Raw genomic sequence first — 14,234 nt, 5'->3', positions numbered from 1 at the left:
TGATAATATAATTTTCAATATACTTTAACATAATGAGAGAAATGTCAGATCCAACACAGTTACTTTTCATGATGTATAGTTGAGTCTGGAGTGGTGTCACTCTGCGAAAATTCAAAGTAAGTCCATTATAGGTCTGAGTATATCTTTCAATAAGTGTTTCATGATGATGAGATTTTGCATAATAAATAATATTTGAGAAGTGGAAATTTATTTGATTCAGATCTGATAAATCCGCGGAAAGGTTAGGGCTGTGTTTATTTTTCAAAATTTCAAGTTTTCTTAGAGTACCCCAGATCAAACTGGAATTTCCGTTTCTCGAAACAAATTCTAAATAGGCTTTTTTTCACGTCGGATTGCTCCGGTGGTATCATTACGGAGTTCCTTATAGCTCGTCCAGTCTCTATGAGATTTGGTTACTTTGAACTTTCCTGAACTCTATGTTCAAAAGATACGATTTTTTGAGTTATTCGCGAGTAATCAACAAAGTAATCAAAAAGGGTGGCCTTCACCTCCAAAGAAAAAATAATCCCCGATCCTGAATTCAATTTGACATAGAAAAAAGATCATTGATTGATCTAGATCAATTAACGCTGAAAGCTATTTGTTCATAATTTTGTTCATAATTTGTTCATCAGACTTGTAGAAAAAATCAAGGACAATAATGTAAAACGCATTACTTGAAGCAAGCAAGCAAATCGAATTGATGACTCATTGTTTCTGGAGGTCCAACAAAAACTGCATGGTGAACAATTTTTCTTCCAAAAAAATGCTTCAAAAGTCACCTCGTATAATATAATGTGCCTCACAACTCAATTCTGAATAATTAATCAATGTTAGTGGAAAAATAACTAGATTTTTTTTCGAATGTAATGTTGTTCCAGAAACTACTGTTCAAATATTATTGAATTGAAGTATTCCTCAACACAATTTTGATTTATCAAAATAATTTCACATGTTTTTGAACGTAATGCTTACCCGCTTGTGTATTGTTTGACATTCCAAGGAGTTATTCATTAATTTTTTTGATAATGGATGTAAATTGTTAGTTTTGATAATCGAAAAAATGTAAACTTTGACGTAAATTACATATTCACAAAGCAGTTTATTGGGCTTCAATAAATATTTTTATTCAATGCCAATTACTTCGAAATATCTACGAAACAATCAAAGTCCATTTCATTCAGAAACAACCGTTCCATTCAGAAACTGTTTCCGTGAATAATTTCGAAATCATTTATTTTTTCAAGAAATCTAATTCATTCGTACTATGTTCTGTTTGCGAAATGAATGAAAAATAAATTAGAAGCTTCAGAAACTTCATTGTCATTTTGATTAATCCAAAACCTTGTAACATTCCAAAACGAGCGCTTGTCCCAATCACCGAAACTGCAACACTCTTCACGTGTTTCACCAATCAAGTTGGCGTCTTCAGGAGATGAGGCAAATTAATTCCTGACTGTAGAACTTGTCTCTATTTATATTTGATGGGGTACATTCTCAATTTTATTTACAGTCACACATCAATGATTTCGGGTAGAAATTCGCAGAAAATTTCCTACAAAAATCCCGCTAATTTTGAAAGAATGACTCATATAGGGGTGAACAATAAGCTGTTTGGAAACCAAATCACTAGATTTTTTAGTCTCCGGAATCGTGCTGCGTTGTCCTTGAAACGAGTATTGGTAGCTCGATTAGTCTGACTGATGTATTTTTGTCACCCTCTTCTCAGCTCATTTCATATGCCCCTGACTTTTTATTCGCCATCATCTTGTCTTTAGCGTGTTAACATTTGTTGAAGTCAGCAAAACGTTATAAAGGCTATTTTTACATGTATGCATATTCTCAATGATTACATTTTGTTATTCAAATACGGAGAACAAGAGAAAAAATGCTGATTAGAAAACAAGAACACATAATCGGGATTAGAATTTTCAAAATATTTTTCAGTAAATTATGTGCTCGCAATGTCTATGCTCCACTTTACTTTTACCTCACTTCACTTCACCAGTGTCAAATATCATCTCCTGTACACAATAAAGAGAGCATAACTTCACCCATTTGTGAGTTCATTGAAATTCATTCACTATCATCCATTAGTCTGACATTTCCTGAATACCTGCTTGCAATTTCAACTTCATAATTTTATCTTAGGATCGTTAGTATTTTATTATTATGACTGTGAATTTCATAATTATAATTTTAGTTTCAGTCTCAGTAAAATACAGGGTCGCTGATATGTATGGAAACGGTTGATTATTTCCTGAAATAACATTAAGATACAAAATGATTTTTCAAAATCTATCATTTATAGAACACCTTATATATTATTCTTAATATACCAAAGAAAATATATTTCATCAAGCAAACACGTACATCATATATACAATACTCGATATAAGAAAGAAGCAAAGAAGCCTTGAAAGTACCTAAGATGGCTAAAACTATTGGACAGAGATATTATGTTTTTCTTGCTCCCAAACTATTCAATAAAATTCCAACTGAAATTAAGAATCTCAATTCACTGTCCTTATTTAAGCGGGAAGCCAAGAAATGGATCAATATGAAACCAAGAAATGAGATACAATGTTTGATAGACCTCAAAAATGCAAATTGAAATGTATCCATGTTCTAAAATCGCATCTACTTGTGTATCATTTGTAAAATTATAATTTCCATTCAGCATATCAATTATATATATATATGTGACTGTGCTTCAGTTAGTGATATCGATTTTCTTCATTTTTTCCTCATTAGTATTTTAATATTATGTGATTGTGTTTGTGCTTGTTGACTAGCGTGAAATTATTTCATATATTTTATTTATTTATTTAATTGCTTTCCGATATTTAATCCAATATTTTATAAATTCACTATATATTTACAAATAACTAGTTACTTATTTTAGAATTCATTGTATAATAACCTTAGTGATCCACGCGCAGGTTAGCCTTTGTGGATTTTCTCTGTGTTTGTTTACTCGCATTCTTCAATAATGAATTGGAAGTGTATGTAATAATTCTTTGGTAAATAAATATTATTATTATTATTATTATTATATTTCAATTCTGCTCGAAATTCTGAATGAAACTGATATAGCACATCATTTCCCAAATCAAACCGTTTTTGAGATATCGAATTTTGAAAATAACTTTCTAAATAAATTATCCAAAAATGTTTTAATCCATTGAGTTCATAGTCCATCAAATTTCCTTTTGAGAGTTTTCAACTCCATAACAACGCCGCGTAGTTATTATGGATAAATTAAATGAAAAGTTCACTATGTTTTCTTACGAATCTACATTTTGTTTGAACGGGCACGTAAATCGACACAACTGTAGGTATTGATCAGACCAAAATCCACATTTGATGGAAGTTCGCACTCAACGCCCACAAAAAGTAAATGTCTGGTGTGGATCCATTAGTCGAAACGTCGTAGGACTCTATTTTATGAACAGAAATTTGTCCTCTGAACGATATTTATTACTTTTACAACAGCATATTATTCCAGAGCTCAGACGATTATTCCCGAATAATAATAATCTCAATTTGCCGGCAGAACAAATATGGTTTCAACAAGATGGGGTTCATCCACATTTTGGACGTGTGGTACGACCATATATAGATGAAAAATTGAATGGCCAGCTAAGTCTTCCGATATGATCCCACTTGACTTTTTTCTATGGGGTCACATAAAAATGTTGCAAGAAAGAATGAGGCATGAAATTTCTACCATTCCTCTTCACATGATTTTTTGATACACTGCAAATTTTTTTTCAGCGAGTTCATTACTGTCAGGAGGTGAATGGTAAACACTTTGAGCACCTCATTAAATATAATTCCAAAGAAAATATTTGTTGTTTATTAAAACTTGTTTTCTTTCTTTCCTGGCCTAACTATGGTTTTCATAAAATTTTAAATATCCTGGACATTCAATGAAAAATACATTTTTCTGTTTCATACATTTTTATCAACCCCGAACAATTATGCTTTTTTTATTTTCTGTAAAAAAAATATAATTAAATTGTAATCATATCCACATGCCCCACCTTCTGCGACTTTCATAATAAATATCCATCATTTCCTGCTTTTTCTTTAGTAAATTTAAAAGTCGTAAAAATTTGATATCTCGAAAACGGTTGAATTTAGGAAATTATGTGTATGATATATCAATTTTGTACAGAGTTTCGAGCAGATTTGAAATATGGACTAATATACAGTGTGTCAATTTTAAAACTTACAATGGGCTATATCTCGCGAACTAAAGATGATATCGAAAAATGCTTGAGATTGTTTCCAGGATAGTAAGGGAGAACTGAAGTGACATGAAAGAGAATTCACCCACATCAACCCCCTTGGTCTCACCCACCAAAACACAATAAGTTTAAATTGCAAACCCCTACTAGTGATACACCATTGAAAAGACTATAAAAAATGCTATCCTATGGTATGAATAATGAGTGTACAGGGTGAAGAAATAATTGTGAAACTTTGGCTTAAATGGAATATTTAATGAGGTTTTTGTTGAACTGCAAATTTATTAAAAATGTCAATTTGGTAAATGTTCAAAGTGAGTTCAGATTCTAATGTTCATGAACCCTAATGAAATAAAGCAATTATGCATTCATGCCACCCACCAAAAATGAGAAATTCAACGTTACTGGTATATTAGCCATATTGTCATCCAGTCAGCCTGCGCCCTCTGTAGTGTCTATTTAATGTCAATGGTTTCTACAGATAATTTCGTATTTTTGTTGAAATGATTCCAAAATGAATGTTGAGCCTAATTTTGTTGAAGCTGACTCCGACAATTTACCAAGAGCCGATTTTGAAATGATCGATGAATTTTACTAGAAAAATCTGCAATACTTTGATACCGAAATTAAAAATGAAAAATGGAAACGGTAGGTGGTATATTTAGTAGGTCCCTTTTATTTATATGACATACATTTCAGACTTTGATTAACTACAAAATTCATTTTAACTCGGCCAAAATAGTAATGTTAAAATTAATTCCAAAAAAAAGCTGAAAAAATATTTTTCGGAATGTAAACTAATGACGCGGAATATGAAGCAGAAACGGCACCCACTGAGACCAACCTTTCACAAAAAAAAAGTTCTTTAATTAGATAATTGTAACAGTTGTTTTCACACCGAGTTGACAACAATAACAACAAAAATGGCGTCTGTCAAAGTGTATCATCAGATCTGTGATTGGATATTAAAAACCAATACACTTGGCAACTCCGCTCTAGACTCGATCAATTTTATTGGTCAACAGACACGAGGCCAATTTAAATTCTTGCTTTTCGAATTGTTCTTTTTTCTGCAAATATAAAGAATCCTAGGACCGATTAGGCTTGATAAGTATAATATACCCCTAACTCGATCAGTCTATAAGCAAACCAGTATCATTCCACATATCATGAAACAAGCCTATTCCTTTTATTTCATATCAGAAATGCATTTTGCAAGTTTGCAATTTATTATCGTATGCATGATGAAGGAGCAGGAGAAGTAAGTTTCGGTAATTGGTAATTATATTTTACTCTAACTTTGACTGAACCTGAGTTTGCTTGTAATATCAAAATCATACAAGATAACCCACTGCATTATTTTTTTCTCAGCGGCTATAGATGATACGAATGATGAAATAAATACAACAGAACTAACAGCTTACTTTGTTCCAATGCAAATCATGCAAAAGCTGACCGAAGAGATTCTTTCAAATGATTACTTTCCATCCACTAACGGCACAGTAAACTTAATGAAGTATTTTCAGCTCGTAAACTTCCATTATACTCACGGAAGCCATTGTTTTCTAAATTCTTAAGACCACAATGGCTCCAATAAGTTTCACAAGTTTGCCAGTTTTCAATCAGAATCGTTATTCTGCATTCGACAACCCTGACAGTTCATCGAATTAGAATTTCGGAACTTGTTTCGTTAATCGACTCAGATTGTTTATTGTTCAGTAGAAGCGGTATCGAATCGAAACTTTCTTGTTCCAGACGAAGCATACATGAAGCTGGCGATGGAAACTATGGAGGAGCTGGATTGGTGCCTGGATCAACTGGAAACTATTCAGACACATCGATCTGTTTCTGACATGGCTTCATTGAAGGTGAGTTTTGGAAAATTCATTGAATTCGTGGTAGGGTTTTATATTGATTTTCTCTTTCAACAACAATATTCACATATATTAATCATCAGATCTGGCTTAGCAAACTTTTGAATCTACGACTGTTAATACAGTGAGCAATCATACAGGTCAACTCATTGAAAAATTAACTCAATTCATGCAACAACAACAGGCATCTAGATGCCTATGAGAGATCATAAATAAGTCAACATATTATGAATAACGATGGTGGACCAACACCTGATACTTTACTATATAGCTTGTTGAAATAATATTTATGAATTTTCATGAATCGGCAGTAATTATCCAGTTATGAGATGATCTGGAAATATTCTGGTTAAAATTGATTAATTGACAAAATGTGTTTAGTTTGTTTTTCAAGGAGTTCACGATTTGCCACGCTGTTTTTGTCACATTTCAAAGTTTATTTTGAAATAATCGTTTTTTTTTTGTTGGGTTATAAGTGCGTCATGTTTTCGTTTTGAGATTTTGTAACATCCCTTCAGGAATCTATTATTCGGTGCCAATTTTTGTGTGAATTTTTGAGGTTTTGACTAGACTTTCTAAATTCATCTGAAACCCATTCATTTCTCTTACTGCGATATTGCACATACTCTTTTGGAAAATGTTTATCGACATGATATAACAATATTTCCCAATGCTGAAAGCAGAATTAACATGTAAAAAATTCGGAATAGCCAACCAGTTCTCATTAGTTAGATCTTGACATAAACTTTCAAGAGCATTTATGTTGAATGACACTTTCAAATGACGTATATTGTAATTTTTTATTGTATGTGAACCATATGCAAGAAATTTTGACTGATGGTGTGAAATACTATTATCCACGATATTGGGTATACATGGATCTGATTGATATATTTGTGAATATTTGATCGATAGTTGAAAGTGAATTGGTTGCTATTCTAGCAGGCCATCTGATCAGTTGGTTCAAACCATAAGTGGTGAAAATATCACAAAGTTTTGAGGAATCTCTGTTTCCTCCATTATAACAATTTAAGTTAAAATCACCGCATATAAAGATATCAGAGTTCGACTTATAAATTGCATTCATGACATCAATGATTCGAAAAAAAATGTAAGTAGATTTCTCTTTGGCGACCTATAACAGCAAAGTATTACTGTGAATTTCGATTCGGTTTCCCATGTTATACCATATATTTCGAAATCTTTTCAACACAAAAATCATTCAATGTCATATCTTTGACATTCAAGTTGTGTTTGGAATGTATATAGCAACTCATCTACAAGTGATACTGGTCCTACAGAAGTAAGTACTCAAAAAAAAAGTTCTCTATATGAAATGACTCAGCTGAATCTTTCTCAAGTCAAGTTTCAGTACGGCATATGAAATTCATATTGAAATTTGTTATGTCTATGACCATTGATTTTTTGATAATTCACAACTTGTATGTTCAGAATAGACTTGCATCAAATGTTACATGTTTGTTGTCGGACAGGCCCCATATGGCCACATTTCAGGTTTCATTGCTTTCTTGAAGTTCTTTTCTGAGATTTTCACTCTGAAACTAGAATACTTGCCCTGGATATTCAGAGGTAAGCCTTTTACACAAGACCCTCCGACAGTGTTCCATGTGGGTGAAATTTCACTTCTTTCATATACTATATATAATGTTTAGCAATCCTGTGAATGACATCTGATTCGACTTCATAACGAATGTTTGGAACTGAATAGGAATTTTTTTCCGTGTAATTAATTCAAGACTAATATGAACTACACATCTTTGTAAAGAGTTTATTTTGTATTTGATTGTTTTTTTTTCTTTGGAAGATTTCCACATTTTTCATATAAAGATGGAGAAGTAGATAGCCAAAACTTATTTCCTTTCCTAAAAAAATTCTGGAATTATTTTCGAAAGTTATAGTATTTTAACTGTGGCAAATAGACAAAAATCATATAAACTCCGTAATCTAAGCGATAACATAATTTCAATATCATCTCTCAGAAATGCTGAAACAGTCTCGATGTTCGACTCAATTAGCTGTATACTGTAATTAAACATTAATCTTCCTAGTAAATATAACAACCTGATCCAATACCAATTAAAATTATCCGTCGGGTTTACTTTCCTCCGTAGGTAACGGGACACTATGAGGAACATAGATATCTGTTCGTTCAGTTCCATAGAAACCTTCAATTGGTTTTGAGAGGTAATTCCAGATCCACAGCGAATGTTCATTTGCTGTTCTTTGTTGACTCTCACAAATTACCGCGAAGTTTCTCGTTTTACATCCAAAACAAACAAAAGAGTTAACGAAGGTCGTATTTTTGCTGCTTCGTAGATAATAATGTTTTTGAACCTTGTAATCTGCCTTTTATCGTTCCAGAAGAGCAAAGTCGGGTAGTTTTTGAAGCAGTATTTCTTTTTTTATAATATGATACATTCAGTAATGTGAATAAAAACTAGTATAAGCAAATACTAGGGATTTCTTGAGTAAATGCTACGTTTTGTGTGAATAAACACACTAGAACTTGCTAGGGGTAGTAAGTTGAGAGTTTTCCCGGACGAGTAGTAAATGCCTAAAAAATGGTGTGAATAAAACTTTTGAAGTAGATTGTAGCATATGCTTTGATATTTTCAAGCCTGGTCTGGGGCATGCTAGACTGTTTCCTAGCACTTACTACATGTCTGCTCAGTCCACAGTTTGTTGTTGATCATGGCTGAGTTTATGCCTATTCGTCAACGTAAAATTTATTCTGTTCGCTCTGGAATGAACGAACGTAATTGTAAAGAACTGTTAAGGTTCAACAGTGAGAGTGTTGATTTCCTTGCGGCACAGTTTCTTGAAGAAAGTGATACTCGTGGCGGTGGTATTTCCAGAAGACTGCAAATGGAAATATTTCTGAGGTTTGTGGGTGATCCTGGCTTTCAGTCTGGTGTAGCTTAAGATGTGGGTATACATCGTACTACTGCTAACAAGACTATGAGGTGCGTGATGAGTAGAGTAGTTGAACAATCACATAATTGGATACGGTTTTCAACTACAGCTGAAGATATGACTGAGGCTAAAGTTTTGTGGCAGAGTGAACACGGCAGTGTTCACTCTGCCGTGGATATGGCTTTTGTTTATTTACTGAATAAAATCATCTTATTTTATATACTAGTTTTTATTCACACCATTACTGAATTATTTCAAATTTCAAGTTTGATTAAAATGGTAAGAATTATAATCCTAAGAATCCTACATTATTACAATCCAAAGAAAAATACAACTTATGTAGCTTACAATTAATTACAATGTGAATATAGTATGGCAATCATCAACAGTTACATCAGTTTGAGTAGACTTTTCAACGGTTTGCTTCTTCATGGTTTCCAACAATATAGTTTCCTTTTCCAGTTTGATCTTATTCAGTTTGTATTGTTGCAACAAAACAATCCTTTGCAACTGCGGTATGGACAGGTCTTTAATTTCATCTGCTTCATGATTCGACAAAATTTTTTCACTTTTTCTGACCTTATTTTTGTGGTGGTTGGCATCAGATTTAGTTGTCATCGGCTTCTTTGTTTCTTGGCTCTTCGATTCTTCATTTTTGTTTGGTTTTCCTTCAGTTTCTGTATACGGCAAACTTTCTTGGATGTCATCACTGGTTGGTTGGTGAACTGGGGGCCCGGCACTTGTGCCAACTGAAATATTACCCGGGATTTTATGGAATCTTCTATCAACTCCAAGAATGTTTTTTTCCACGATTGTAGTTTTATTTTCCTGTTTCCCGTCACTTTTACGTCAGTCTTCTTCTTGACGGTAGACTTCACATTGTTCAATGCTTTTATTAGTTGGCCTACAGCAACTTGTTTCCCCAATGCACCACAGTAGTCAGAACGTAAGGTTTCCCAAGCTTCTTTCTTAGCATTCATCACAGCAGGGGTTTTTGATTTGCTAAGTAAGACAATGTGATCCGAAAGGAGACGTACAAACAGAGTGCGATCAATTTTTTCTATTTTATTAAAATCATTGTCAGATTCTTCCGATGATGAATACATCTTCTAGCACGTGGTTGAACAGAGTGAGAGAGGGGCTGCCGATGTAGAGTAGACTGAAAGGTAGTGAAGGGGAGAACGTGTCGTGACAGGAACGTTAAAACCTAGCATTTACTTGGTCTAGCATGTACTACCCCGTGAGTAAGTGCTTGGGTTTTTCCAGATTCTACTAGACTTGCCCTAGTATTTTCTACAAATCTTTATTCACACTGATTTGACCAAATACTTACTAGACCTAGCATATGCTAGTTAGAAAGTGCCAGTTTTTATTCACATGTCTCATTTAATACCCAGTATCTCTGTGTGAGGTGAGACTATAGTATGATCAACAGAACAACATTTTTGTATTGACCTTTTTGTGATTTTTTTCTTCTAGATATGTTTGCTGTTCGACGGATGAACTGTTTGGCTATTACCTATTCAACAAATGGAAACATCACCATCGGCTAACGTAGTTTGTGCTAGACTGTATATGTTACAAAGTTTGTGAACATCTGCGTCTCTCAAACTAATTCACCATTTTTCCCAAATGCATAACTGATGTCAATGATGTTGTGACTGTTCGTTAGTTTCATTAGGCATGTTCTATTTCGTTCCGTATTATTTTCTATCTGCTTGAAAAAAATCTGTTTTTTCGTTAACCAGCTGTCGCTACGAACGATAACCCTCAGAAGTTGAAAATTGTGCGAGGTCTCTTACCTGTTAACGGTGATTCCTAACACGGGTTGGACGATAGCAAGTGAGGTCGATTTGAGTGAGTGAATAAAGCACCCACGTCGAACCGACCGGCTACCGACCGGGCGGTACTCCTCAAAATTTTATCATTTGCCAGTTGGGTCATCATCACCTTCAACTTTATCAAAAAGGCATTGAAAACGTTGTCATACAGGGTGGCCAGTTAGTGTGAGGAAGTACAGTATCTCGCCTATAATGAGGAGTATGGGAAAATGTTTCAGATAAAAGTTATATGATTTACTTTGTTGATGATTTCTAAAACAGGACCCCCTGTAAATTTTTTCACAGTTGAAGTGAGCAAAATGATTCACATGAAGAGGTTTTCTTTTTTTCGAAAATTTTGCGGCGTTGTCAAGTTACTGCTGAAAGTAAGAAATTCTTCGGAAAAACAGATCACCCACCACAATGTCACCATAAAAAATTTATGGATAAAATTCATGCAACACCAAGAGTGAGTTGAAATGCTGGTATAGGCATTTCTCAACCTAAAGATTTTATACAGAGTCGTCAACTTGACAAACTTGGAATATCAAAACTTTTTTTTCAAATGTACTTCTACCGTTTTGAATCACTACTTTATTTCTTCATTTTTCGTTAATACATATGGCTTAGCCTCTAAAATTGACAGATTTTGTGAAATTTGTGAAATTTTTAGAAGTGCTTTTTTTGTCGACTATTCTAAAAAAATTAAAAACTACAAGTTAGTGGCGTATTTTTCCCCAATATTGCTGGCTATGGTGCCCACTGAGACGCCACTGGAGCTAATAATACCAATGTAGTTCGGACTAAATAAGCAACGTACTACTTCAAATAACTGTATCAAATTTCAATCAAATCGGTGTAAGGATATTTATGATATTTCATAAATACCGTATTTTTTTAAACTTCAACGCCCTGTATCTCAGAAATGAAGCAACTTTTTAAAAAGATCTAAGAGCCACCCTCTGAAGTTTCATTCCGTAGTTTAGGAAACACCCTGTATATGTTTACTAGGTGTAGTAGACATACCTAATGACACCCGTTTATTCTAATCGTTTTGTATGTGCACACTATGAGAAAAATTCAACTCTCTCACTGGGTATATTGAGAATAACAAAGCTAATTAATGAAGCAAAGCTGGGAGCGATAATGAACGGTTTCGTAATATAAACGTAGAGAATCTTACTAATATTGAATTCACGTTCAAGGTAAATTCTGAAATACTTGCTGTTTGAGAGGAATTTCTTTGGTCGTGAAAGTTGTTTATTTTGGAGAGCGGAGCTAGCTCATTAGGACCGGGTTCTATAATTGAGGAGAAATAGTGAAATCGTTTAAGTTTTTCAGGAACAGACGAGGGTTTTTGTGATATGGCTGCCAGTGGAAATTCTGCCGTGGGATGAAACAGAGTAGAAAATGATTATTCAATAAGGAGTTCTTCATATTACTGAATCTGACTGAAATTATCTTCGGCAAAATTAGTGGGAAATTTGCGAAGCTTTCACAATGTGGTTGTTTCAAAACACATTCCATTTTGAGATGATTTCATAACCTTCTTATTATTATATGTATTTTTCAGTTGAACTTTTTATCATTTCCATTTTCTTTCACAAAAAATATTTCTTAAAGTTTTTCTCGCGAGTGATAGTAATTTATATTTTCAGTCGCATACAGCCGCGACTTTGGAAAACTTCACAAGAAAAAGTCTAACGGAGTCAAATCGCACAATCTCGGTGGCCAGTTCTCATTACCTCCACGTGTCATGACTCAAAATCGCTCATGCAGTATACCCAATGTGGCATAAATTGTGTGACACGTAGCGCCGTCCTGTTGAAACCACCTGTCGTTGGTATGGTATAGTTCTCGCAGTTGACAGAGATGATTTCACCAACGTCGTTCTAAAAAGAAATATGGTTCAATGTAACCGCCAGCACAAAATCCATATCAAACAGTGACTTTTTCGGAATGCATTGGATGCTCTTGAATCTCATGTGAATAGGTATCGTCCCAAATCCGACAAAATTATTTGTTCACGTACCCATTCATTCAGAAATTGGACTAATTGCTGAAGATGGTTTTTCGATAAAAATTAGGATCAGTTGCCAACTGCTACACAGCCCATTCAACGAACACACGTCGTTGTCTATGGTCGTATACTTTCAGTTCCAGAGGCAGTTGAATTTTGTAAGGGTGCAGGCCAAGTTGTGGTCTGGGAAAGGCCGAGTGGTGCCAAGTGCCACCAAGATTTAGCCAAATCCTAGGTGGATAATAACATCATCCTGAGGTGTGTTAAAGGGCATGACAGGAGTAAAGGTATTGCCAAGGAAGCAGCTGGACTAGCCAAACGTCACACCCATGCTCAATCTCTAAAGATATGGGATGGATTCAAAGGATGCAGGTTGTCAGCCTGCCAGGTTCACCCTGGGCGACCCTGGGAAGCTGGCGCCATCTGGCGCGTTATCTGCACAGTAAAAATAAAAAATTTTAAAGTGAAGAACATTATCTCGATTCAAAGAATTCTTGCTCTCCTATATTCATGAAGAAATATTTTTTTAACTGAGAAACATATTCGCTCAAGTTGAATTTGAATCATTATTTCAAATTGACTGAATAAACGCTTCTTTTAAGTAAAAAAATATTCCACCTAGATTGTGCATACATATCAATAGAAATAATCACATTAGCTCAAGAGAAGTAAGTATGCATTCTTCAGTCGGAGCAAAATTTAATCTTGAAGCAAAACTGTTTTGGGTTTTGAAAGAATGATATGTTTACTTGGAACATTATTTGAGTGTCTCCGTATGAGAAATTAGTTGTTTTCCTTTGAAGAGAAGCATTTTTCATTGAAACGCTTCTATTTGTATGAATCAAATGAACTCATTTATTTCATCAAAGATGAACTTATGCTTCTGTTTATAAACTGTCCCTCTCATTTGGATGTATTTACTTACTTGATTCCAAAGTATCTCATCTGTAATATGAACAGCTATAAGTGGTAAGGAAAAAAACTGAATAATACATTACATATTATGATTGGTTCATTTGAAGCAATTGCAAATCATAAATATTATCCTGAAAAAGCATGTGATGAAAAACAAAACGTAATAGAGAACTAAATTTTCTTTGCTAGTCTTTGCTTAAATTCATATTCCAACCGCACACTTTTGAGAGATCATACAGTTATACAAATAAAAGAAATGAATATTCAATAAGAAAACATATATAAAAAAGGGACATATTTTTGACAAATTGCAAATTAACAAATAAAATAAAATCGAAGCCTATAAACAACATTACAACTCGGATAAGAAAATGAATTAATTTATTAGTAATTTTACACAAATGAAGTTTTTGAAACT

The 14,234-nt window shown here is 33.8% G+C and overlaps 1 protein-coding gene across 11 annotated transcripts in view; it reads left to right on the top strand.

Annotated features, from left to right (window-relative positions):
• dnc (phosphodiesterase dunce) overlaps nucleotides 1-14,234 on the top strand; it is a 768,665-nt gene that overhangs the window by 642,198 nt on the left and 112,233 nt on the right. For all 11 annotated transcript variants that reach the window (XM_074172547.1, XM_074172544.1, XM_074172545.1 and 8 more), the window contains one exon: nucleotides 6,009-6,121. In XM_074172547.1, coding sequence (XP_074028648.1) covers nucleotides 6,009-6,121 — 113 coding nt within the window. The remainder of the gene's footprint in view (nucleotides 1-6,008; nucleotides 6,122-14,234) is intronic.

The sequence above is a fragment of the Leptinotarsa decemlineata genome, unplaced genomic scaffold (assembly GCF_025532065.1).
Source record: "Leptinotarsa decemlineata unplaced genomic scaffold, Ldec_3_MD MMD2_tig00000133_RagTag_RagTag, whole genome shotgun sequence".
In the NCBI taxonomy this organism is placed as follows: domain Eukaryota; kingdom Metazoa; phylum Arthropoda; class Insecta; order Coleoptera; family Chrysomelidae; genus Leptinotarsa; species Leptinotarsa decemlineata.
This window is presented reverse-complemented; position numbering and strand designations above follow the sequence as displayed.